This window comes from Salvelinus namaycush, chromosome 16 (genome assembly GCF_016432855.1).
Source record: "Salvelinus namaycush isolate Seneca chromosome 16, SaNama_1.0, whole genome shotgun sequence".
Taxonomy (NCBI): domain Eukaryota; kingdom Metazoa; phylum Chordata; class Actinopteri; order Salmoniformes; family Salmonidae; genus Salvelinus; species Salvelinus namaycush.
In genome coordinates this window covers 471,735-499,716 of record NC_052322.1, presented here as the reverse complement: position 1 = coordinate 499,716, position 27,982 = coordinate 471,735, and the positions used below count along the sequence as shown (strand labels likewise).

At 41.4% G+C, this 27,982-nt stretch overlaps 1 protein-coding gene across 1 annotated transcript in view; it reads left to right on the top strand.

The window, feature by feature from the left end:
* The window catches only part of LOC120060835 (rab11 family-interacting protein 3-like), a 108,312-nt gene that overhangs the window by 34,526 nt on the left and 45,804 nt on the right, over window positions 1–27,982 (top strand). The window contains exons 6-7 of the mRNA XM_039010255.1: window positions 2,057–2,133; window positions 23,237–23,409. Of these exons, the coding sequence (XP_038866183.1) occupies window positions 2,057–2,133; window positions 23,237–23,409 (250 nt within the window). The remainder of the gene's footprint in view (window positions 1–2,056; window positions 2,134–23,236; window positions 23,410–27,982) is intronic.

The window sequence follows — 27,982 nt, the reverse complement described above, 5'->3', positions numbered from 1 at the left end:
TTACTTACTTACAAGCCCTAACCAACAGTGCAATCTTTAAAGAAAAAATAGGTATTAGGTAAACAATTGATAAGTGAAGAAAAAAAATGAAAAGTCAAATTACAGTGAAAATAACAGTAGCGAGGCTATGTACAGGTGGTACCTGTACAGAGTAAATGTGTGGGGGCACTGGTTATTCGGGATTATTGAGGTAATATGTACATGTAGGTGTAGTTAAAGTGACTATGCATAGATGATAAACGGAGAGTAGCAGCAGTGTAAAAAGGGGGTTGGCGGGACACAATGCAAATAGCCATTTGATTGCCTGTTCAGGAGTCTTATGCCTTGGGGGTAAAAGCTGTTGAGAAGCCACAGACTTTGGCTGAACTCGTGTTTCTAAAAGTTAATTCAAAGGCACTGTAGACAGATCCTAATTAGGCATTTTTTTCTTCATTTGTATTTAATTCTAAGTAAGTCACAGCATATATGCGCAATTTATAGACTAATGATTTAATACAACAAAATGTTTAAATGCTCCTGCCAGCCTAGTGTGTTGCACTCACATATATTGCCAGGTAAGTTGACTGAGAACACATTCTCATTTACAGCAATGACCTAGGGAATAGTTACGAGAAAATTGGGGATGATTAGGTAGCCATGATGGTGTGAAGGCCAGATTGGGAATTTAGCCAGGACACCGGGGTTAACACCCCTACAATAAGTGCCATGGGAGCTTTAGTGACCACAGAGAGTCAGGACACCTGTTTAAACATCCCATCCGAAAAACAGAACCCTACACAGGGCAATGTCCCCAAACACTGGAATGTTTTTTTAGACCAGAGGAAAGGGTGCCTCCTATTGGCCCCCCAACACCACTTTCAGCAACATCTGGTCTCCCATTCAGGGACTGACCAGACCAAACCTGCTTAGCTTCAGAAGCAAGCCAGGGGTGAGATGCAGGGTGGTATGCTGCTGGCCCCATGCTTCACAATATATTTAGTTGTAGGCTATAGAATTTAAATAATAGGCTCCTTATTAGGCTACCTATCTAGCTCCTGACATATTTAGTGTTGATGTGCTGTTTAACACATGTAGCCTATTTGAAATGAGTGCTTTTTACCGTCACCTTTTCATGTTTATTCAAATACTTTGTATTCCAATCATATGGTTTGTTTTCAATATTTCCAAACCAAATGGTTGGTCCAGGTAGTCACAAAAATAGGTGGGTGTTAAATGGGGATTTTAATGAATTAAGCAAATTTGGAGCGGCAGTTTTATTTCCTGTGAGCGAGGGGTTTTTAGCGGCGCAGTTGGAAAGGATGTGGAGTGAGGAGCGGAATTTCCGACAGCTCAACTCTGCTCACATATACTCTGCTTGACGAACTGTGGGAAGCATTGGAGTCAACATGGGCCACCATCCCTGTGGAATGCTTTTGAGAGTCCATGCCCTGACGAATTGAGGCTGTTCTGAGGGGAAAAGGGTGGGATACTCAATATTAGGAAGGTGTTCCTAATGTTTCGTATACTTGTGTATACTTTTAAAGTTTGCACTTGTAATAAAGTTGAAATCCTTTTTTTATTCACTTGACTTAAACACAATGCAGCCTATTTTTCATTCTTTCATTCTGTGATATTCAAAGTCGGGATTGCAACCCCGGGTGAACTGCAGTGGGGTTGCTAAAATTATAATACTTTTTTTTTTTTTGTGCAAAAATTAAGAATACAGATTATTGTATGGGACAATATAAAAACGTTTTTGAGAAATATTATTTGAAAAATAAGATTCCCTAACCCTAGAAAATGTATATATTGGTTTCTTTTCATTTTGATAATTATTTTCATTGTGGTTATTTGTTGAAAATATAAGGTTGTGTCATTAGATTTGGAGTGTTGTCGCGAGACAAACAAGTTTGAATACCACTGCTCTAACTTAAATCTTTGTTGACTTTGAGTTGACCCTATTTACTCTGCTTACCTAATTACATTTGTTTAGTGGCAGTGTTCTATTGTTTTCGTGGCATATTGGCTCTGTCTTTACAATAGCATTTTGTTGACTTTGTTCTGTATGTGTTTGCAGGTACAGAGCCCCAGCTCTACGATGCGCACTTCAGCCCAGGGGACGGAGCAGTGGGCTGCCCAGAGGAGTACGATGAGGTAGGTGATGTCATTGGATATAGTCATCACAGTTATTGGTTACATTACAGTTACTGCTGACAATATGACCACTCAACACATACATTATAATAGCAGTGTGACTGCACAGAATATCAATGAACCCCCCCGACATAAAGCAGCATGATATGGGCCAGGGTGGTCAAATGTGAATGAGCAGTCCTGTATAGTGGTATAGCATGGTATACCACTGTGACTGCCCATTTGTAATATATTATGACATTGTGTGGTCCAGTTGTGCTGTTACCATTGTCCCTTTGCATACAGAATTCCCTGGCTGAACTCTGCGCTCTCACTCATTCCACAGTAATTCAGCGAGTGGCCAGCAAAGCTATCATTACCACTCCGTGAATATTCCGCATGCTGAACACTACGGTTTGGCACAGGGTCCGATGACATCTGGCAGAATTTTCACATTGTATTTTTCTTTCGACCAAGTATTGAATGGTTAGAGTCTCTGGTCATATATACACATGTATTCTATTATGTTTTTTCAGCTGCGGTGAGCATGTCTGAAATTCTTGGCTCATCTCGTGCGTGGACTTTGACTATTTATTAATCCTTTCTGCTGCCTCCACAAGATTAAACCTTTTCTTTCGACTGTTATTCCATCAGTTTGCTTCGAGCACTGTAGTACGAGTGCACTGTATGCTGCCTAATAGTACACGCAAAACACCCGTCTCAATGTCAACAGTAAAGAGGCGACTCCGGGATGCTGGCCTTCTAGGCAGAGTTGCAAAGAAAAAGCCATATCTCAGACTGGCCAATAAAAATAAAAGATTAAGATGGGCAAAAGAACACAGACACTGGACAGAGGAACTCTGCCTAGAAGGCCAGCATCCCGGAGTCGCCACTTCACTGTTGACGTTGAGACTGGTGTTTTGCGGGTACTATTTAATGAGGCTGCCAGTTGAGGACTTATGAGGCGTCTGTTCCTCAAACTAGACACTAATGTACTTGTCTTCTTGCTCAGATGTGCATCAGGGCCTCCCACTCCTCTTTCTATTCTGGTTAGATCCAGTTTGCGCTGTTCTGTGAAGGGAGTAGAACTCAGCGTTTTACGAGATATTCAGTTTCTTGGCAATTTCTCGCTTGGAATAGCCATCATTTCTCAGAACAAGAATAGACTGATGAGTTTCATAAGAAAGTTCTTTGTTTCTGGCCATATTGAGCCTGTAATTGAACCCACAAATGCTGATACTCAACTAGTCTAAAGAAGGCCAGTTTTATTGCTTCTTTAATTAGCACAACAGTTTTCAGCTGTGCTAACATAATTGCAAAAGGGTTTTCTAATGATCAATTAGCCTTTTAAAATGATAAACTTGGATTAGCAAACACAACGTGCCATTGGAACACAGGAGTGATGGTTGCTGATAATGGGCCTCTGTACACCTATGTAGATATTCCATAAGTAATCTGCCGTTTCCAGGTACAATAGTCCTTTACAACATTAACAATGTCTACACTGTATTTCTGATCTATTAGATGTTATTTTAATGGCCAAAAAATGGCTTTTCTTTCAAAAACAAGGACATTTCTAAGTGACCCCAAACTTTTGAACTGTAGTATATGCATATATATATACATACATACATACATACATACATACATACATACATACATACATACATACAGTACCAGTCAAAAGTTTGGACACCTACTCATTCCAGGTTTATATAATTGTTTTACTATTTTCTACAATGTAGAATAATAGTGAGGACATCAAAACTATGAAATAACACATATGAAATCATGTAGTAACCAAAAAAGTGTGAAACAAATCAAAATATATTTTATATTTGAGATTCTTTAAAGTAGCTCTTTGCTTTGATGACAGCTTTGCACATTTTTGGCATTCTCTCAACCAGCTTCTCCTGGAATGCTTCTCCAACAGTCTTGAAGGAGTTCCCACATATACTGAGCACTTGTTGGCTTCTTTTCCTACACTCTGCGGTCCAACTCATCAAAAACCATCTCAACTGGGTTGAGGTCGGGTGATTGTGGAGGCCAGTTAATCTGATATTGTGGAGGCCAGTTAATCTGATGCAGCACTCCATCACTCTCCTTCTTGGTCAATTAGCCCTCACACAGCCTGGAGGTGTGTTGGATCATTGTCCTTTCGAAAAACAAATGTTAGTCCCACTAAGGGCAATCCAGATGGGATAGCGTATAGTTGCAGAAAACTGTGGTCGCCATGCTGGTTAAGTTTGCTTTGAATTCTAAATAAATCACTGGCAAGTGTCACCAGCAAAGCACCCCCACACCATCACACCTCTTCCTCCATGCTTCACGGTGGGAACAACACATTCGGAGATCATCCGTTCACCTAATCTACGTCTCACAAAGACACGGCGGTTGGAACCAAAAATCTAAAATTTGGACTCGTCAGACCAAAGGACAGATTTCCACCGGTCTAATGTCAATTGCCTGTGTTTCTTGGCCCAATCAAGTCTCTTCTTCTTATTAGTGTCCTTTAGTAGTGGTTTCCTTGCAGCAATTTGACCATGAATGCCTGATTTACGCTGTCTCCTCTGAACAGTTGATGTTGAGATGTCTGTTACTTGAACTCTCTGGAGCATTTATTTGGGCTACAATCTGAGGTGCAGTTAACTCCATTGAACATTTTGCAGCAGAGATAACTCTGGGTCTTCCTTTCCTGTGGCGGTCCTCATGAGAGCCAGTTCCATCATAGCGCTTGATGGTTTTTGCGACTGCGCTTGAAGACATTTTCAAAGTTCTTAATTTTCCGCATTGACTGACCTTCATGTCTTAAAGTTATGATGAGCTGTCATTTCTCTTTGCTCATTTGAGCTGTTCTTGCAATAATATGGAGTTGGTCTTTTACCAAATAGGGATATCTTCTGTATACCACCCCAACCTTGTCACAACACAACTGATTGGCTGAAACGCATTAAGGAAAGAAATTCCACAAATTAACTTTTAACAAGGCACACCTGTTTATTTTAAATACATTCCAGGTGACTACCTCATGAAACTGGTTGAGAGAATGCAGAGTGTGCAACGCTTTCATCAAGGCAAAGGGTGGCTACTTTGAAGAATCTCAAATATGAAATAGATTTAGATTTGTTTCACACTTTTTTGTTTACTACATGATTCCTTATGTGTGTGTTCATAGTTTTGATGTCTTCACTATTATTCTGCAATGTAGAAAATAGTAAAAATAAAGAAAAACCCTTGAATGAGTAGGTGTGTCCAAACTTTTGACTGGTGGCCAAAAGTTTTGAGAATGAAGAATATTAATTTTCACAAAGTCTGCTGCCTCAGTTTGTATGATGGAAATTTGCATATCCTCCAGAATGTTATGAAGAGTGATCAGATGAATTGCAACTAATTGCAAAGTCCCTCTTTGCCATGCAAATTAACTGAATCCCAAAAAACATTTCCACTGCTTTTCAGCCCTGCCACAAAAGGACCAGCTGACATCATGTCAGTGATTCTCTCATTAACACAGGTGTGTCAATCATGGTTAACTGCAAGGAAATGCGTGCCGTCATCATTGCTTTGCACAAAAAGGGCTTCACAGGCAAGGATATTGCTGCCAGTACGATTGTACCTAAATCAACCATTTAAAGGATCTTCAAGAACTTCAAGGAGAGCGGTTCAATTGTTGTAATGAAGGCTTCAGTGCGCCCAAGAAAGTCCAGCAAGCGCCAGGAACGTCTCCTAAAGTTAATTCAGCTGCGGGATCGGGACACCACCGGTACAGAGCTTGCTCAGGAATGGCAGCAGGCAGGTGAGTGCATCTGCACGCACAGTGAGGCGAAGACTTTTGGAGGATGGCCTGGTGTCAAGAAGGGCAGCAAAGAAGCCACTTCTCTCCAGGAAAAACATCAGGGACAGACTGATATTCTGCAAAAGGTACAGGGATTGGACTGCTGAGGACTGGGGTAAAGTCATTTTCTCTGGTGAATCCCCTTTCCGGTTGTTTGTGGCATCCGGAAAAAAGCTTGTCCGGAGAAGATAAGGTGAGCGCTATCATTAGTCCTGTGTCATGTCAACAGTAAAGCATCCTGAGACCATTCATGTGTGGGGTTGCTTCTCAGCCAAGGGAGTGGGCTCACTCACAATTTTGCCTAAGAACACAGCCATGAATAAAGAATGGTACCAACACATCCTCCGAGAGCCAATTCTCCCAACCTTCCAGGAACAGTTTGGTGAGGAACAGTGCCTTTTCCAGCCTGATGGAGCACCTTGCCATAAGGCAAAAGTGATAACTAATTGGCTCGGAACAAAACATCGATATTTTGGTTCCATGGCCAGGAAACTCCCCAGACCTTAATCCCATTGAGAACCTGTGGTCAATCCTCAAGAGGCGGGTGGACAAACAAAACCCAAGCATTGATTGTGCAAGAATGGGCTGCCATCAGTCAGGATGTGGCCCAGAAGTTAATTGACAGCATGCCAGGGTGGATTGCAGAGGTCTTAAAAATATAGGCTCAACACTGCAAATATTGACTCTCTGCATCAACTTCATGTAATTGTCAATAAAAGCCTTTGACACTTATGAAATGCTTGTAGTTATACTTCAGTATTCCATAGTAACATCTGACAAATATCTAAAGACACTGAAGCAGCAAACTTAGGAAATTAATATTTGTCATCCTCAACTTTTGGCCACGACTGTATATGTATATATATATATATATATATATATATATATATATATATATATATATATATATATATACACAGTGCATTTGGGAAGTATTCAGACCCCTTGCTTTTGCCACGTTTTGTTACGTTATAGCTTTATTATAACATTTTTAAAATTATTGTTTCCCTCATCAATTGACACACAATACCCCATAATGACATAGCGAAAACAGATTCTTTATTTTTAGCAAATGTATTAAAAATAAAATCAGAAATACCTTATTTCCATAAGTATTCAGACCCATTGCTATGAGGCTCAAAATTGAGCTCAGGTGTATCCTGTTTACATTGATCATCCTTGCGGTGGTTCTACATTTTGATTGGAGTCCATCTGTGGTAAATTCAATTGATTGTATAAGACATGGAAAGTCACACACCTGTCTATTTAAGGTCCCACAGTTGACAGTGCATGTCAGAGCAAAAACCAAGCCATTAGGTTGAAGGAATTGTCCATACAGCATCGAGACCGGATTGTATCGAGGCACAAATCTGGAGAAGGGTACCAAAAAATGTCTACAGCATTGAATGTCCCCAAGTACACAGTGGCCTCCATCATTCTTAAATGGAAGAAGTTTGTAACCATCAAGACTCTTCCTATAGCTGGTCCACCTGGCCAACCTGAGCAATCGGGGGAGAAGGGCCTTGGTCAGGGAGGTGACCAAGAACCCGATGGTCACTCTGACAGAGCTCCAGAGTTATTCTGTGGATATGGGAGAACCTTCCAGAAGGACAACCATCACTGCAGCACTCCACCAATCAGGCCTTTATGGTAGTGGCCAGACAGAAGCCACTTCTCAGTAAAAGGCACATGACAGCCCACTTGGAGTTTGCCAAAGGGCACCTAAAGACTCTCAGACCATGACAAACAAGATTCTCTGGTCTGATGAAACCAAGATTGAATTCTTTGGCCTGAATGGCAAGCGTCACATCTGGAGGAAACCTGGCACCATCCAGTGAAGCATTGTGGTGGCAGCATCATGCTGTGGGGATGTTTTTCAGCAGCAGGGACTGGGAAGACTAGTCACGATTGAGGGAAAGATGAACTGAGTGCTCATGCCCTCTGACTATGGCGAAGATTCACCTTCCAACAGGACAACGACCCTAAGCACATAGCCAAGACAATGCAGGCGTGGCTTTGGGACAAGTCTTTGAATGTCCTTGAGTGACCTTGCCAGAGCCCTGACTTGAACCGATCGAACATCTCTGGAGAGACCTGAAAATAGCTGTGCGGAGACACTCCCCATCCAACCTGACAGAGCTTGAGAGGATCTGCAGAGAAGAACGAGAGAAACTCCCCAACTACAGGTGTGCCAAGCTTGTAGCGTCATACCCAAGAAGACTTGAGGCTGTAATCGCTGTCAAATGTGCTTTAAGATAATACCGAGGAAAGGGTCAAAATACTTAATGTGAAATGTGACATTTCAGTTTTTTTACGAATTCACCTTAATGGGGTATTGTGTGTAGATTGATGAGGGAAAGAAACTTTTTAATCCATTTTAGAATAAGGCTGTAACTTACATTTTTTGAGGGAAAAGTCAAGGGGTTTGAATTCTTTCCGCATGCACTTTATTGCGGTTCGATACTGTGATTTTATTTTTTTTGACATTAGATGTATTTGGTATTTTATTAGGATCCCCATTAGCTGTTGCAAAAGTAGCATCTACTCTTTCTCGGGGTCCACACAAAACTTGAAACATAATACAGAATGAAATAATACAAAACATCAATAGACAAGAACAGCTCAAGGACAGAACTACATAAAAAAAATGTAAAAGGCACACGTAGCCTACATATCAATGCATACACAAACTATCTAGGTCAATCTTTGTGCATGACTGTCACGTTCTGACCTTAGTTCCTTTTTTATGTCTCTATTTTGGTTTTGTCAGGGCGTGAGTTGGCGTGAGCATTCTATGTTTTGTTTCTATGTTTTGTATTTCTGTGTTTGGCCTGGTATGGTTCCCAATCAGAGGCAGCTGTCAATCGTTGTCTCTGATTGAGAACCATACTTAGGTAGCTTGTTCCCACCTGTGTTTATTGGTAGTTATTTTCTGTTTAGTGTATGTCGTCCCCTTACAGAACTGTTCGTTTGTCGTTTTTGTTGTTTTGTTCAGTTGTTTAATTAAAATATGAACACTTACCACGCTGCACCGTGGTCCTCTTCTCCTTCTCCCGACGACGTTCGTTACAATGACACAAGTAATTTTTCACAAAATTGTTTTCAACAAAAAAGTTGACTGTGCCTTTAAACAGCTTGGAAAATTCCAGAAAAGTATGTCATGGCTTTCGAAGCTTCTGATAGGCTAATTGACATCATTTGAGTAAATTGGAGGTGTACCTGTGGATGTATTTCAAGGCCCTACCTTAAAACTCAGGGCCTCTTTGCTTAACATCATGGGAAAATAAAAAGAAATCAGCCAAGACCTCAGAAAAAATACTGTAGACCTCCACAAGTCTGGTTCATCCTTGGGAGCTATTTCTAAATGCCTGAAGGTACCACGTTCATCTGTACAAACAATAGTACACAAGTATAAACACCATGGCACTACGCAGCCGTCATACCACTCAGGAAGGAGATGTGTTCTGTCTCCTAGAGATGAACGTACTTTGGTGCGAAAAGTGCAAGTCAATCCCAGAACAAAAGCAAAGGACCTTGTGAAGATGCTGGAGGAAACAGGTACAAAGGTATCTATATCCACAGTAAAACGAGTCCTATATCGCCATAACCTGAAAGGCCGCTCAGCAAGGAAGAATCCACTGCTCCAAAACCGCCATAAAAAAGCCAGACTACGGTTTGCATCTGCACATGGGGACAAAGATTGTACTTTTTGGAGAAACGTCCTCTGGTCTGATGAAACAAAAATAGAACTGTTCAGCCATAATTATCATCGTTATGTTTGGAGGAAAAGGGGGAGGCTTGCAAGCCGATGAACACCATCCCAACCGTGAAGCACGGGGTGGCAGCATGTTGTGGGGGTGCTTTTCTGCAGGAGGGACTGGTGCACTTCACAAAATAGATGGCATCATGGAAGGAAGATTATGTGGATATATTGAAGCCACATCTCAAGACATCAGTCAGGAAGTTAGAGCTTGGTCGCAAATGGGTCTTCCAAATGGACAACGACCCCAAGCATACTTCCAAAGTTGTGGAAAAATGGCTTAAGGACAACAAAGTCAAGGTATTGGAGTTGCCATCACAAAGCCCTGACCTCAATCCTAGAGAACATTTGTAGGCAGAACTGAAAAAGTGTGTGCGAGCGAGGAAGCCTACAAACCTGACTCAGTTACACCAGCTCTGTCAGGAGGAATTGGCCAAAATTCACCCAACTTATTGTGGGAAACTTGTGGAAGGCTACCCAAAACGTTTGACCCAAGTTAAACAATTTAAAGGCAATGCTACCAAATACTAATTGAGTGTATGTAAACTTCTGACCCACTGGGAAATGTGATGAAAGAAATAAAAGCTGAAAGAAATAATTAAACTTCCGACTTCAACTGTTAATGTTTTGACCATGACAGTTTACAATCTAAGGTAACGCCAAGTAATTTAGTCTTCTCAACTTGTTCAACATCCGCCATACCATTCATTACCAGATTCAGCTGAGGTCTAAAACTTAAGGAATGATTTGTACCAAATACAATGCTCTTAGTTTTGGAGATGTTCAGGATCAGTTTATTGCTGGCCACCCATTCCAAAACAGACTGCAACTCTTTGTTGATGGTTTCAGTGACTTCATTAGGTGTGGTTGCTGATGCTTATATGGTTGAAACAGCATTATAGATGGACACACATGCTGTGTTTAATGCCAATGGCAGTTCATTCGTAAAAATAGAAAAGAGTAGAGGGCCTACAGAGCTGCCCTGTGGTACACCACACTTTACATGTTTGACATTTGAGAAGCTTCCATTAAATAAAATCCTTTGAGTTCTTTTAGATCGATAGCTCTGAATCCACGATATGGCAGAGTTTGAAAAGCCATAACATATACGTTTTTTCAACAACAGGTTAGGGTCAATAATATCAAAGGCTTCACGGAAATCTAACAGTACAGCTCCCACAATCTTATTTTTAATTTCTTTCAACCAATCATCAGTCATTTGTGTCAGTGCAGTACATGTTGAGTGCCCTTCTCTATAAGCATGCTGAATGTCTGTTGTTAATTTGTTTACAGAGAAATAACATTGTATTTGGTTAAACACCATTATTTGCTAAGAGCTGGTTGCAAGCTTATAGGTCTGCTGTTAGAATCATTTAAAGGCCACTTTACCACCCTTGGGTGGCGGAATTACTTTGGCTTCCCTCCAGAGGACATAGACTTTCCTCAAGGCTCAGATTTAAAATATGACAGATAGGAGTGGCTATAGAGTCAGCTACCATCTTCTGTAGCGTTCTATCTAAGTTGTCAATGCTAGGAGGTTTGTCATTATTGATCGATAGCAATAATTATTCCACCTCTCCCACACTAACTTTTCAAAATTCTAACTTGCAACGCTTTTCTTTCATTATTATTTGTTTTATACAATAATACTATTGCTCACTGGTCGTTGTTGGCATTTCCTGCCTAAGTTTGCCCACTTTGCCAATGAAATAATCATTATAATAATTGGCAACATCAAATGGTTTTGTAATGAATAAGTCATCTGATTCGATGAAAGATGGAGTTGAATTTGTCTTTCTGCCCATAATTTCATTTAAAGTACTCCAACGTTTTTTTCTATCATTCTTTATATCATTGATCTTGGCTTCATAATACAGTTTCTTCTTTTTTTTTTGTTAAGTTTAGTCACATAATTTCTCAATTTGCAGTAAGTAAGCCAGTCAGACTTATTAGCCACTCCTTTTGCCCCATCTCTTTCAACCATACAGTTTTTCAATTCCTCATCAATCCATGGAGCCTTAACAGTTCTAACAGTCAGTTTCTTAACAGGTGCATGTTTATAAATAATTGGCAGAAGCAATTTCATAAATTCATCAAGTGCAGTGATTCATATTTTCCTTACATTTTCTGAAGAGGCAACGCAGGATTGCCCGTCTGTGTGCTGTTTGACTACCACTTTGTGTAGCTATTAGCGATGATGCTAATAATGACAACAGTCTTCTTGTGGATGGAAAGGCTTTCCCAAAAACCTCAATAAAATATCTAGAAAGTATATTGACCTGGTATCATGATTATTTATGTTACTCCAGTGGCAATTTGTTTAGCAAACTCTGCAGATACACGTGCTACAGAAACACAGCTAATCAATCAAGTCTCTCTGATGCTGCAGTTGAATTAAAGGGTATCTACACCCAAAAATGCAAATGTATAAAAATATATTTATTTTTTTCACCAAAAGTGGTCTCCTGATGTGGTTTTAACCTCTCTAGGGTATGTGGGACGGTAGCGTCCCACCTCTTCAACAGCCAGTGAAACTGCACGGCGCCAAATTCAAATCAACAGAAATCCCATAATTAAAATTCCTCAAACATACATGTATTTTACACCATTTTAAAGATACACTTGTTATAACTCCAGCCACAGTGTCCGATTTCAAAAAGGCTTTACGACGAAAGCAAACCAAACTTTGCCTTCACGCTCTCAAACCAACACCCAGCCAGTGTGTGGTTTCCATCTGTCATTGTGAGATAATATTTCTCTGTCAGTACATAGCCATTGTGGGCTAACCTCTTCTTGTGGCCTTTCTCTTTTCTCTAAGCCTAGAGGTGCATTAACACAGCCAATCCAGCCCCCTCTCCTCAGCCTCCTCCCCAGGCACAAGGTTCATTCTCTAGGCTTACTTCATGCTGGTTTTGTCTCCTTAAGGTAAACGGTGAGTAAAATAAATAAGTAAACAGTGAGTCAGTTTATGGCTATGCACATACAGTATATGGCATTATTTGTCCAATCATACAAGCCTATAAAGACTGGTAGAAGAGGGGGTGGCTTAATGATTCACCCTGTCAAATTCGTCCAGGAACTAGTCATTGAAACTGAAAAATTTAAAGGGGACATTGCTCCCTCTATTTCATGTGATATATCAAATTCAGTGAGAGGAGTAGATTGGCTGGTAGTTGAGGTGCCGTATGCTATACCGTTTCCTTCCCCTGCCCTTCGGACTCTTTTCAGTCTACAGACTCCACCCATTTTGAGAACCCACTGGAGCTGAAATAGGTGTTGGGCATTCTATGTTTTTTACTCTTGCATTCTGAGAGTGAAAGGGAGGAAGCGCTAGGGGGAAATTACGGGTGGTCGGTCTCATGACAGGCCAGTCTTCCTACCTGTGAGCCCCAGGCAGACATAATGGTTTTGGGAAAGGTGGACAGCCCTCTGGGCCCGGTTACTCCTGGAGCTCCACACAGACCGGTAGGGGAGGCTCTTTGACTATTGTCCTTATGTCCTCGGTCACCTAAGTTAAAGTTAAGCCTAATTTTATGAGTAACCAGACAATGTTTATTGATTATAATGTGGGTTTAGCAGTGTATTGATTGTTGATGAAATGCAAATGAGAGGAGGCGTATGTGAGTTTGCGGTCGCACGCCGTCAATTGGTTTGTGCGTGTTAAACCTATTGTTGTGTGTTGCCCACTATATAACTTTATTCATGTATTTATGATCAGGAAGTACAATTGTGATGTAATCATTTTTGACGATTAAATTGTGAGGGTTAAGCTTCAATGTAGATGCTTACCTTGTTATCCTTGTTTATTGAAAAGGGTTTTGTTCATTTCCTGGTCTGAGAATTGATGGGGAAATGGGGTGCATTGAGCGCATACTTAATGAATGGTATGGGTAATGCGGAAGCTTATCCCGCGGGACGTACATGTTTATATCCCAGGTTGTATTTATGCTTAAAAGCATGTGTGGCACCTTTATTGATAGGTGTGCTGGTAGTAATTAATGTGATTTTGTTTTTTTTATACTGAACAAATATTTTAATGCAACATGTAACAATTTCTACAATTTTACTGAGTTAAAGTTCATACAAGGAAATCAGTCAATTGAAATAAATAAATTTGGCCTTAATCTATGGATTTCACATGACTTGGAATACGGATATGCATCTGTTCGTCACAGATACTTAAAAAAAAAAGTAGGGGAGTGGATCAGAAATACAGTCCATATCTGGTGTGACCAGCATTTGACTCATGCAGTGCAACACCTCTCCTTCGCATAGAGTTGATCAGGCTGTTGATTGTGGTTAAGGAATGTTGTCCCACTTTTCTTCAATGACTGTGCGAAGTTGATGGATATTGGCGGGAACTGGAACACGCTGTCGTACACGTTGATCCAGAGCATCACAAATATGCTCAATGGGTGACATGTCTGGTGAGTATGCAGGCCATGGAAGAATTGGGACTTTTTCAACTTCCAGGAATTGTGTACAGATCCTTGCGACAGGGGGCCGTGCATTATCATGCTGAAACATGAGGTGTTGACGGCGGATGAATGGCACGGCAATGGGCCTCAGGATCTCGTCACGATATCTCTGTGTATTCAAATTGCCATTGATAAAATGCAATTGTATTTTTTTGTCCGTAGGTTATGCCTGCCCATGACATAATCCCACTGCCACCCTGGGGAACTCTATTCACAACGTTGACATCAGCAAACCGCTTGCCCACACGATGCCATGGTTGTGGTTGTGAGGCCGATTGGACGTACTGCCAAATTCTTTAAAACGATATTGCTTATGGTAGAGAAATGAACATAACATTTTCTGGCAACAGATCTGGTGGACATTCCTGCATTCAGCATGCCTATTGCACTCTCCCTCAAAACTTGAGACATCTGTGACATTGTGTTCTGTGACAAAACTGCACATTTTAGTGGTCTTTTATTGTCCCCCAGCACAAGGTGCACCTGTGTAATGATCATGCTGTTTAATCAGCTTCTTTATATGCCACACATTTCAGGTGGATGGATTATCTTGGCAAAGGAGAAATGCTCTCTAACAGGAATGTAAACAAATTTGTGCACAACATTTGAGAGAAAAAGCTTTTGGTGCGTATGGAAAACTTCTGGGTTCTTTTATTTCAGCTCATGAAACATGAGACCAACACTTTACATGTTGCGTTTATATTTTTGTACAGAATATATATTGTAAGGTTTCGGCAGCTGTATCAATTCTTAAACTTCTAAATTAAAAGCCTCACTTTGGCAAAAACAAATCCAGCGACTTTGTCAGCCTCCTCACTGTTAAAATCCAACCGCTGTTTGGACGTTGCTCTAATTGGCTTTTAAGCGCCATTGGCAACAGTTAAATTGTGAATATGGTCTCCTCTGAAAATAGCCTACTCTTTTGTTACTCATTAACTGTCTATGATTGATGATATTACACTGTTGGCTTAAAGTAATCTCCAGATGTCACGTTCGTCGTAATGATGAGACCAAGGCGCAGTGTGTATAGAGTTCCACATACTTTTAATAAAGAGAAACTCTCTAAACAAAAACAATAAAGAACTACGAACGAAACGTGAAGCTATACGAATAGTGCAGACAGGCAACTAAACATAGAACAAGATCCCACAACACAAACGAGGAAAATGGCTACCTAAATATGATCCCCAATCAGAGACAACGATAAACAGCTGTCTCTGATTGGGAACCATATCAGGCCAACATCAAATCAAATCAAATCAAATTGTATTTGTCACATACACATGGCTAGCAGATGTTAATGCGAGTGTAGCGAAATGCTTGTGCTTCTAGTTCCGACAATGCAGTAATAACCAACAAGTAATCTAACCTAACAATTCCACAACTACTACCTTATACACACAAGTGTAAAGGGATAAAGAATGTACATAAAGATATATGAATGAGTGATGGTACAGAACGGCATAGGCAAGATGCAGTAGATGGTATAGAGTACAGTATATACATATGAGATGAGTAATGTAGGGTATGTAAACATAAAGTGGCATAGTTTAAAGTGGCTAGTGATACATGTATTACATAGAGATGGCAAGATGCAGTAGATGATATAGAGTACAGTATATACATATACATATGAGATGAGTAATGTAGGGTATGTAAACATTATATTAAGTGGCATTGTTTAAAGTGGCTAGTGGTACAATTTTACATAATTTCCATCAATTCCCATTATTAAAGTGGCTGGAGTTGAGTCAGTATGTTGGCATCGGCCACTAAATGTTAGTGGTGGCTGTTTAACAGTCTGATGGCCTTGAGATAGAAGCTGTTTTTCAGTCTCTCTGCTTTGATGCACCTGTACTGACCTCGCCTTCTGGATGATAGCGGGGTGAACAGGCAGTGGCTCGGGTGGTTGTTGTCCTTGATGATCTTTATGGCCTTCCTGTGACATCGGGTGGTGTAGGTGTCCTGGAGGGCAGGTAGTTTGCCCCCGGTGATGCGTTGTGCAGACCTCACTACCCTCTGGAGAGCCTTACGGTTGTGGGCGGAGCAGTTGCCGTACCAGGCGGTGATACAGCCCGACAGGATGCTCTCGATTGTGCATCTGTAGAAGTTTGTGAGTGCTTTTGGTGACAAGCCGAATTTCTTCAGCCTCCTGAGGTTGAAGAGGCGCTGCTGCACCTTCTCCACAACGCTGTCTGTGTGGGTGGACCAATTCAGTTTGTCCGTGATGTGTACACCGAGGAACTTAAAACTTCTCCACCTTCTCCACTACTGACCCGTCGATGTGGATAGGGGGGTGCTCCCTCTGCTGTTTCCTGAAGTCCACAATCATCTCCTTTGTTTTGTTGACGTTGAGTGTGAGGTTATTTTCCTGACACCACACTCCGAGGGACCTCACCTCCTCCCTGTAGGCCGTCTCGTCGTTGTTGGTAATCAAGCCTACCACTGTAGCGTCGTCCGCAAACTTGATGATTGAGTTGGAGGCGTGCATGGCCACGCAGTCGTGGGTGAACAGGGAGTACAGGAGAGGGCTCAGAACGCACCCTTGTGGGGCCCCAGTGTTGAGGATCAGCGGGGTGGAGATGTTGTTACCTACCCTCACCACCTGGGGGCGGCCCGTCAGGAAGTCCAGGACCCAGTTGCACAGGGCGGGGTCGAGACCCAGGGTCTCGAGCTTGATGACGAGTTTGGAGGGTACTATGATGTTAAATGCTGAGCTGTAGTCGATGAACAGCATTCTCACATAGGTATTCCTCTTGTCCAGATGGGTTAGGGCAGTGTGGTTGCGATTGCGTCGTCTGTGGACCTATTGGGTCGGTAAGCAAATTGGAGTGGGTCTAGGGTGTCCGGTAGGGTGGAGGTGATATGGTCCTTGACTAGTCTCTCAAAGCACTTCATGATGACGGAAGTGAGTGCTACGGGGCGGTAGTCGTTTAGCTCAGTTACCTTAGCTTTCTTGGGAACAGGAACAATGGTTGCCCTCTTGAAGCATGTGGGAACAGCAGACTGGGATAAGGATTGATTGAATATGTCCGTAAACACACCAGCCAGCTGGTCTGCGCATGCTCTGAGGACGCGGCTGGGAATGCCGTCTGGGGTTGCGAGGGTTAACACGTTTAAATGTTTTACTCACCTCGGCTGCAGTGAAGGAGAGCCCGCAGGTTTTGGTAGCGGGCCGTGTCAGTGGCACTGTATTGTCCTCAAAGCGAGCAAAAAAGTTATTAAGCCTGTCTGGGAGCAAGACATCCTGGTCCGCGACGGGGCTGGTTTTCTTTTTGTAATCCGTGATTGACTGTAGACCCTGCCACATACCTCTTGTGTCTGAGCTGTTGAATTGCGACTCTTTTGTCTCTGTACTGGGACTTAGCTAGTTTGATTGCCTTGCGGAGAGAATAGCTACACTGTTTGTATTCGGTCATGTTTCCAGTCACCTTGCTCTGGTTAAAAGCAGTGGTTCGCCCTTTCAGTTTCACGCGAATGCTGCCGTCAATCCACGGTTTCTGGTTTGGGAATGTTTTAATCGTTGCTGTGGGTACGACATCGTCAATGCACTTTCTAATGAACTCGCTCACCGAATCAGCATATTCGTCAATGTTGTTGTTGGACGCAATGCGGAACATATTCCAATCCGCGTGATCGAAGCAGTCTTGAAGCGTGGAATCAGATTGGTCGGACCAGCGTTGAACAGACCTGAGCGAGGGAGCTTGTTGTTTTAGTTTCTGTTTGTAGGCTGGAAGCAACAAAATGGAGTCGTGGTCAGCTTTTCCGAAAGGAGGGCGGGGGAGGGCCTTATATGCGTCGCGGAAGTTAGTATAACAATGATCCAAGGTTTTACCAGCCCTGGTAGCACAATCGATATGCTGATAGAATTTAGGGAGTTTTGTTTTCAGATTGGCCTTGTTAAAATCCCCAGCTACGATGAATGCAGCCTCAGGGTGTGTGGTTTCCAGTTTACAAAGAGTCAGATAAAGTTCGTTCAGGGTCATCGTTGTGTCTGCTTGGGGGGGAATATATACGGCTGTGATTATAATCGAAGAGAATTCCCTTGGTAGATAACGCGGTCGACATTTGATTGTGAGGAATTCTAAATCTGGTGAACAGAATGACTTGAGTTCCTGTATGTTGTTATGATCACACCACGTCTCGTTAATCATAAGGCATACCCCCCCGCCCCTCTTCTTACCAGAAAGATGTATGTTTCTGTCGGCGCGATGCGTGAAGAAACCAGCTGGCTGCACCGACTCCGTTAGCGTCTCTTGAGTTAGCCATGTTTCCGTGAAGCAGAGAACGTTACAATCTCTGATGTCCCTCTGGAATGTTACCCGTGCTCGGATTTCATCAACCTTATTGTCAAGAGACTGGACATTGGCGAGTAGTATGCTAGGGAGTGGAGCGCGATGTGCCCGTCTCCGAAGCCTTACCAGGAGACCGCTACGTTTGCCCCTTTTACGGCGTCGCATAGGGTCGCCGGCTGGGATCAGATCCATTGTATTGGGTTGAAGGCAAAACACTGGATCCGTTTCGGGAAAGTCATATTCCTGGTTGGAACGATGGTGAGTTGACGTTGCTCTTATATTCAGTAGTTCCTCCCGACTGTATGTAATGAAACCTAAGATTACCTGGGGTACCAATGTAAGGAATAACACATAAAAAAACAAAATACTGCATATTTTCCAAGGAACGCGAAGCGAGGCGGCCATCTCGGTCGGCGCCGGGAGTACATAAACATACAAAAACCCTAGACATACAAAAACCCTCGACATACAAACTAGCGTACCCACCCTAGTCACACCCTGACCTAACCAAAATATATAGAAAAAGATATCTAAGGTCAGGGCGTGACACCAGATTTCTATCAAATATGACCTATAATGAATTACAATGGGTGCTGCCCGTCTGAGCACTATTCACATACACTGACTGTTCAATAGATCATCTTTGGCTGATGGAGAGATGTGATGGAGAGTGTTTTTGGTGGCAATCAGCTTTGAAATCAGAATATTTTGCGTTATGGTTTGCATATCATCACAAACAAAGTACTACAGGTAGTGAATTTGTTAGTTTCAGTTGTAAGCTAATTATCTTCAAGCATTGCAAAGTGTTGTAGCGTGCATGCACATTGTTTTGCAAACAGTAATTAAGTTTCAAATGTAGACATGCCTTGTCGCACTATTCAATTGTGTTCATTTCTGTGCAGCATGAGTAGGGAGCTAACATGATGTAGCTTAGACTCCCAGTGCAGGCTAGGAATTAGTAAGTAGAATAGTCACGGTGCACGCCTCGTGCTGTAGGGGGACAGCAGCTGCGTTGATGGACAGAGTTGATCTGTGAGATACATTTTCACAGAAGTACCGAAAGTAACCAAAATTCTAGTACGGAACCATTTTTCATGTTCTGGTATGGAACAATTGTTGGCACCCTTGAAAAACATGAGCAAAAACGACTATAAAATACAGTGCATTCGGAAAGTATTCAGACACCTTGACTTTTTCCACATTTTGTTATGTTACAGCCTTATTCTAAAATGTAGTACATCTTTTTTCCCCCCTCATCAATCTACACATTACCCCATAATGACAAAGCAAAAACAGGTTTTTAAAAATGTTTGCAAAAAAAACCCCAAAAATATTACATTTACATAGTTTGTCAAAAGTTTGTACACAACTCATTCAAGGGTTTTTCTTTATTTTTACATTGTAGAATAATAGTGAAGACATAACATATATGGAATCATGTAGTAACCAAAAAAGTGTTAAACAAATTCTTCAAAGTAGCCACCCTTTGCCTTGATGACAGCTTTGCACAATCTTGGCACGCTTCATGTGGTAGTCACCTGGAATGCATTTCAATTAACAGGTGTGCCTTGTTGAAAGTTAATTTGTGGAATTTCTTTCCTCCTTAATGCATTTGAGCCAATCGGTTGTATAAGTTAAGGGTGGTATACAGAAGATAGCCCTATTTGGTAAAAAAAACAAGTCCATAGTATGGAAGAAACAGCTAAAATAAGCAAAGAGAAACGACAGTCAGAAATTACTTTGAAAGTTTCTTCAAGTGCAGTCTCAAAAACCCTGCGCCATTTGGGCTCCTGAATGACGCACCGGTCTAAGGCACTGGATCTCAGTGCTATAGGCGGTACTACAGACCCTGGTTCGATTCCAGGCTGTATCAAAACTGGCCGTGTTTGGGAGTCCCATAAGTCGGAGCACAATTTGCACAGCGCCGTACAAGTTAGGGTTTGGCCAGGGTAGGCTGTCATTGTAAATAAGAAGTTGTTCTTAACTGACCTGCCTAGTTAAATAAAGGTTAAATAAAAAAGATAATCAAGGACAACAACCACCCGAGCCACTGCCTGTTCATCCCGCTACCATCCAGAAGGTGAGGTCAGTACCGGTGCATCAAAGCTGGAACGAGAGACAGCTTCTATCTCAAGGCCATCAGACTGTTAAACAGCCATCACTAACACAGAGAGGCTGCTGCCTACATACCGACTTGAAATCATTGGCCACTTTAATAAATGGGTCACTAGTCACTTTAATAATACCACTTTATAATGTTTACATATCTTGCATTACTCATCTCAAATGTATATACTGTATTTTATACCATTTTATTGCATCTTGCCTATGCCGCTCTGTCATTGCTCATCCATATTTTTATATGTATATATTCTTATTCCATTCCTTTACTTAGATTTTTGTGTATTAGTTAGTTGTTGTGGAATTGTTAGATTACATGTTAGATATTGCTGCACTGTCGGAACTAGAAGCACAAGCATTTCGCTACACTCGAAATAACATCTGCTAACCATGTGTATGTGACCAATAATAACCACACCACCCTCTGGAGAGCTCTGCGGTTGCGGGCGGTGCAGTTGCCGTACCAGGCGGTGATACAGCCCGACAGAATTCTCTCAATTGTGCATCTGTAAAAGTTTGTGAGGGTTTTAGGTTCCAAGCCAAATTTCTTCAGCCTCCTGGTTGAAGAGGTCCTGTTGTGCCTTCTTCACCACACTCTGTGTGTGTGGACCATTTCAGTTAGTCAGTGATGTGTACGCCAAGGAACTTGAAGCTTTCCACCTTCTCCACTGCGGTCCCATCGATGTGGATAGGGGCTTGCTCCCTCTGCTGTTTCCTGAAGTCCACAATCAGCTCCTTTGTTTTGTTGACGTTGGGTGAGAAGTTGTTTCCCTGGCACCACACTCCCAAGGTCCTTAAGGACATTCAGAGACTTGTCCCGAAGCCACTCCTGTGTTGTTTTGGCTATGTGCTTAGGGTTGTTGTCCTGTTGTAAGGCGAACCTTCACCCCAGTCTGAGGTCCTGAGCGCTCTGGACCAGGTTTTCATCAAGTATCTCTTTGTACTTTGCTCAGTTCATCTTTCCCTCGATCCTGACTAGTCTCCCAGTCCCTGCCGCTGAAAAACATTCTTGCAGCATGATTCTGCCACCACCGTGCTTCACCGTAGGGATGGTGCCAGGTTTCCTCCCGACGTGACACTTGGCATTCAAGGAAAAGAGTTCAATCTTGCTTTCATCAGACCAGAGAATCTTGTTTCTCATGGCCTGGGAGTCCTTTAAGTGGCTTTTGGCAAACTCCAAGCGGGCTGTCATGTGCCTTTTACTGAGGAGTGGCTTCTGTCTGGCCACTCTACCATAAAGGCCTGATTGGTGGAGTGCTGTAGAGATGGTTGTTCTTCTGGAAGGTTCTCCCATCTCCACAGAGGAACTCTGGAGCTCTGTCAGAGTGACCATCAGGTTCTTGGGCACCTCCCATATCAGGATGCACCTGAGTTCAATTTTGAGTCTCGTAGCAAAGGATCTGAATACTTATGTAAATAAGGTATTTATTTGTATTTGGAAAAAAATTGCTAACATTTCTAAGAACCTCTTTTCCCTTTGTCATTATGGGGTATTGTGTGTATATAGAGGGATTTTGAAAGTATTTTAAATCAATTTTAGAATAAGGCTCTAACATAACAAAATGTGGAAAAGGGAAGGGGTCTGAATTCCTTATGAATGCACTATATGTAATTCAAATAATGACCTATATTGTATGCTTGTGACGATTCAAATGTTTAAGATACGACTGCATCGTTCCGCAGACCCCAAACCGATCCAAATGTATCATGCATTGGTCAGCAAATGTATTCAAACGTTACGAATCACAGATTCACTGAAATGTTTTGCTCATATGACTTCCTTCCTTCTGAAAACACCTCATCTTTTGTGACAACTGATCAATCAATCAATCAAATGTATTTATAAAAATACATCAGACGATGTCACAAAGTGCTATACAGAAACCCAGCTTAAATCCCCAAACAGCAAGCCATGCAGATGTAGAACGGATGCGTCCTCTCCTTCAGTGTTGAACTAAGCATTGTAATTGTGTTGACAGTCAATGACCTGCAAGTTATTTTTCATGCTGACCAACCCCAGGGAATATCAGTAGCCTTGTCAAACTGCTCACTGTGCCCAGCTTCACACGTTGACCAACGCGAGGTATGAGGCCTCTTCCTGATCCTGCACAAATGCTAAAATGACTTGCGTGATGTTTGACGAGCAGGTGTTCACATACTTTTGGTCATGTAGTGTATGTCACAACAGGTAAAAATGTGTCATGACAGTGTAATGACAAAGTTGTGTCAGCTGTTATGACATATTATGACATGGTTATGACCGTGTTATGATGTTGGGTGTCAAGTAAAGTTGTTTACCTGTTTGTCAGCAAGTCTGTCAGCAAAGTTACAGTTAGGAAAAAAGTAGGGTGTAACATTCAAACTGGTATACAATACAGCCTACAGTATGTAGTCATCACCTCTCAACTGGGTGTGTTTACTGTTCGTTAGCTAATACATACAGTCCACCCACATATCAGCTACTGTACCAGCCCTCATACTGCTATTTTTAGTCACCTGTTAATGATTTCTCAATTTAAACGATGTCCACTTAACTCTCTCTCTCTGTCCCAGATACTTTGGACCACTATTGTGAAGTTATAGGATTCCCAACTTGATCTAATAACATTACTAAAATGTTCCTATTTCCCTCCTGTAGCAGAACGAGGTGACGGATAGTGCCTACCTGGGCTCGGAGAGCAACTACAGTGAGTGTGAGATGTTCACAGACGAAGACACGGGAGCCCTAGTCCAGCCAGAGATGCACGAGGATGTGGAGACGGACAGTGGCATCGACGCAACGCTGCACGACCCCGAGGACAGCCACAACAGGTCAGTTCTGACTTACTTAAGCCTCTTTACTCCATGTGGAGCATAGGGCTGCATGTCCTTTGCGTTTTTCTCTGCTTCTCCTCAGGACAGGCCCATGGTCCAATAGTCAGTCCTGACCGTGACCTCTAACCTTAACCCGACCCACATACCGTTGGCCAAAGTCAAACCCTAACCCCATACACGTTCCCCTCCTACTTAGAACTACCATAAACATTAACCTTGAGGTAATGTTTCAATGACATCTGTAGCTAAGTCGAGGTGAAGCAGTTGAGGCAGAAGTGGGTCAAAACTGTTAGTGATGTACGGGTTGACTCATGTCCCGTAGTTATATCCACGGGGAGGGCAGGTTTAGGGTCATGAAATATTGTGTGGATGAAGGGTGGGTGTGTTTGAATTGAATAGAGAAAACAATATATAAAAAATACAAATGTAAAATTCTTGTGCAATTTTATCTATAGGCTACATTGACATGTATCTTTAATTGTTTTCAGGCTATATGGCATTAGTGCATAAGAGTATAAGCTTTAGTGCTTTTGGAAAAGGGCAGGAAAAAGTCCATGTTGATCCACTGAAGCAAATGGAACAATGTCAGAGTTGAATTCAGTAAGAGAAAAGCTACGAAATGGAGAGTTGAAAATAATGAGAAGGCAGGGCTGTAAAAGTAATGTTTGCGAAAGATTTGGTGAAGTGGTAAAATAGTATGATAGCAGTGCTGGCTATGTTGTTTGTGTGTTATTATTGTGAGGTGCTATACAGATTCGACAGTCACAAGACAAGGCCTTCAAATAGGCCTATGGCACATCAAGGGAACTGTAGCCTACTATTCAGATGGGACACTGAAATCTAGACACTGACTTTAGGGCTGTAACTTTTCACATAGCCTGCAGAATTAAGTATTTCTTGCAGTAACATTATATACCAAATGTGACCAGTTTCAAGAAGCTAGGCGTATGTCGCACGTCACTACTTCACAGGAGAGGCATTTGAACGTCTTTTTATTTATTTTTATCAAAATGCGTTTTTTGGCAGAAATACTTTCTAGAACATGTGAACTTTCATGTGCCTTAATAACAAACTTGTATTCCATCTGTAAATACGAATACAATTATTAAATTACGAGCCTAGTTGGTTTAGCCACGGAAAAAGACAGGAATCTTCCCGCTCGCCATGATTGGCTGCGCTAATGGATGGGCTGGACATGCCGGGAGATGAGTTTGGATTGGTCTGCCATGTAGCTTGCTTCTGTCTAACGTGGCCTGCTCAGTGTGTGTTGATAATCCTTTCTACCGCAGATTACGGCCATCTATTGTATTTCATGAACATGTGTACATGTCTAGACAATATTGACCCATCCACTTAGCTAGATGTGGCTGGGGGGTGGCTATAGCATTTCTTTCACATGACTCATCAATTTAGACAAGTGTGTCTGGGTAAACGTCATCTAATAATTATCTGGACACTTTTTGTTTTTGATATTGCTACTATGCAAATATGCAAGTAACCATTTCACTGTACCGTTTACACCTTCTGTATCTTGCGCATGTGACAAATAAACTTAGATTTGATTTGATTTAGTCTGTGTTTACCAGAGACAGTAATGTGAAGAACAACATGACCTGCACCAAAGTCAGGTTAGGATATAGGCCAAAAGTGTTTTTTTTACCTGGAGTTTTTCCTTCCTGTAGGCTACTACTTTTACCACTTTTAGTCATGAAATATTTGGTTGTTACCTACACTACTCACTCTGTTTAACACATGGATTCACATGTGAATCCTTAAAGAGATGGGTGGCGCTAAAGCTTAAGAGGGTGTGAACGATGCTGAATGGGTGTAGACAAAGAAGGGCTCTCCAGTAGGTGTACCAAAACATTCAAGGGCCATTTTCTCAAAAGTGGGATAACAAGTTTATCAACTTTCAAAGCAGAATTACTTTCCCATTGTTCCTCAACTGCAGTGTACAATATACAATTTTCTAGCTCTGAGTCTCTACTTTTATCCAATGTAAAACACGCCATTTAAAATGTTGCTACATAGGACCAAATCCAGGTTGTGGGTCACAAATGTATATTTTGACTCGGGAACAGGAGTGGAGAAATATGATTTATTTCTTTCAGCGTTTGAGAGAATGTAAATGCACAGTTAGTACCTCTACAGACGTCCCTATCAAATTCAAATTCAAATTCAAGCTGCTTTATTGGCATGAAAAACATTGTCAATATTGCCAAAGCAACAATGTATACAATATACATTGTAATACAATTAAAACAATGACAAACAATAATATAGAATGGCAGTAAATAATAATACAAAATTAAATATAAAAATAGTAACAATAAAATGGTAACAGTCAATAGTCGAATGTAATGTATGGTGTAATGCACCACTACCACCACCACCATCATTAAACTGCTATCATTACCATTACCACCCATACCATTACTATTTGGAATGATAAACAACAATAATAATACTAATAACAGTAATAACAATAACAGTCATAATAAGTAAGTTACTGCTTACTATGCAGATGTTATTATTCAGTGTCCCTCAGGCTATGGCAGGTAAATACATATTTGGCTGCAAGAGAAGCCATTGCTCCTTCGCCCATGAGTATTTTTAGTTTTTCCTCTGGGTTTAATAAGTTAAAATTTGGAATAAATGTAGTCATTTCTGTGAATAATGAATCTCTTGGTGAGGAATATTTATCACAGTAAAGGAGAAAGTGCATCTCTGTTTCTACGTCCCCTGTCAGGCAGTGACCACATACACGCTCCTCTTTGGGTAGCCATGTCTTTTTATGTCTGCCGGTTTCTATTGCCAATCGGTGGTCACTCAGCCTGTACTTGGTAAGGATCTGTCTCTGCTTCGAATCTCTGACAGAGTAGAGATATTCAGCCAATTCATATTCTCTGTTTAGGGTCAGATAGCAATTTAGTCGGCTTTGGGATTTTGTTTCGTTTTTCCAATGTTGTAAATATGAGTCCTTTGATTGGTTCATGATTTTGTTTATTGGAATTATTTCTTTTGAAGCAGTGCTGGTGTCAGCTTGGTTGGTTAGGTCCAACACCAGCTGACTGAGAGGGCTCGTTTCTGGGCTCAGCTCTTGGGTTTGAAGTGCTTTAAATTGCAGACTCGAATTTGGACTTGAATTTAGATGTAGCCAATCTAATCTAGCCTATCTCTATCAGCGCCATAAAAAGTGGTATTTCAACCACGTAAAATATGCATCCAACCCGAACTGAAATATTATCAGAAACATGTTGGATCATTTTCACAGCTTTCTATTTCCTTTCAACTGGTCAAACTGATGTCATTTAGACATTTTGCACAGAAAACCTTTTCCGTTCTTTTGCACGGTTATTGCATTTTCTCTGTGCTTAAACGTCTTTGCTCCGCGAAAGAAGCAGAGATGAGAGAGAACTTACCGATGTCAACTAGATTGAAGCATTCATTCTATCAATTTATGACATTCTGGTGAGCAAGGGTTTATTTAGTCTTCTAGGGCAACATACAGTGCCTTCAGAAAGTATTCAGGCCCCTTGACTTTTTACACATGTTACGTTACAGCCTTATTCTAAAATGGATAAAAAAAAATTATAATCCTCAACAATCTAAACACAATACCCCATAATGACAAAGTGAAAACAGTTTTTTTGATTTTTTTACACATTTACATAAGTATTCAGACCCTTTGCTATGAGACTCGAAATTTGATTGGAGTCCACCTGTGAGTAAATCAATTGATTGGACACGATTTGGTCAGGCACAGACCTGTCTATATAAGGTCCCACGTTTAACAGTGCATGTCAGAGCAAAAACCAAGCAATGAGGTCAAAGGAATTGTCCGTAGAGCTCCCGAGACAGGATTGTGTCGGCACAGATCTGGGGAAGGGTACCAAAAAATGTCTGCAGCACTGAAGGTCCCCAAGTACAGTGGTCTCCATCATTCTTAAATGGAAGAAGTTTGGAACCACCAAGACTCTTCCTATAGCTGGCCCGCCCGGCCAAACTGAGCATACTTATGTAAATGTGATATTTTTTATACATTTGCAAACATTTCAACAACCCAAAAAATACTGTTTCTGCTTTGTCATTATGGGGTATTGATGAGGAAAAAAACGATTTTATCAATTTTAGAAAAAGGCTGTAACCTAACAAAATGTGGAAAAAGTCAAGGAGTCTGAATTCTGAAGGCACTGTATAATGACAGAAGAGAAGCTGCTTGTATCTAATTATAGACAGTTGACTAACAAATCGAGAGCTTGGGAAAGAGATGATTCTGATATAATTGGCTTTACAAACCCTCATTGGTTTGAATTGTGTCAGCAACTTATATTTTGTTTTCTTTTAAACTTATTAGCATGGATTGGGGTATTTAGTGTACTATGCAGTGCCTTAGACCACTGCGCCACTCGGGAGGCCTAATAATTTTTTTTTGACAAATTCAGATAGAACCGTATAGTCCCAAGCTCTCGAAAGAGCCTACAAAAAAAATCAGAAATTATAAACAGAAACATATCTAAGTTACGCCAACAAAATCCTGTCAAATTGTTCTGCTGTCTCTGACTGTAGT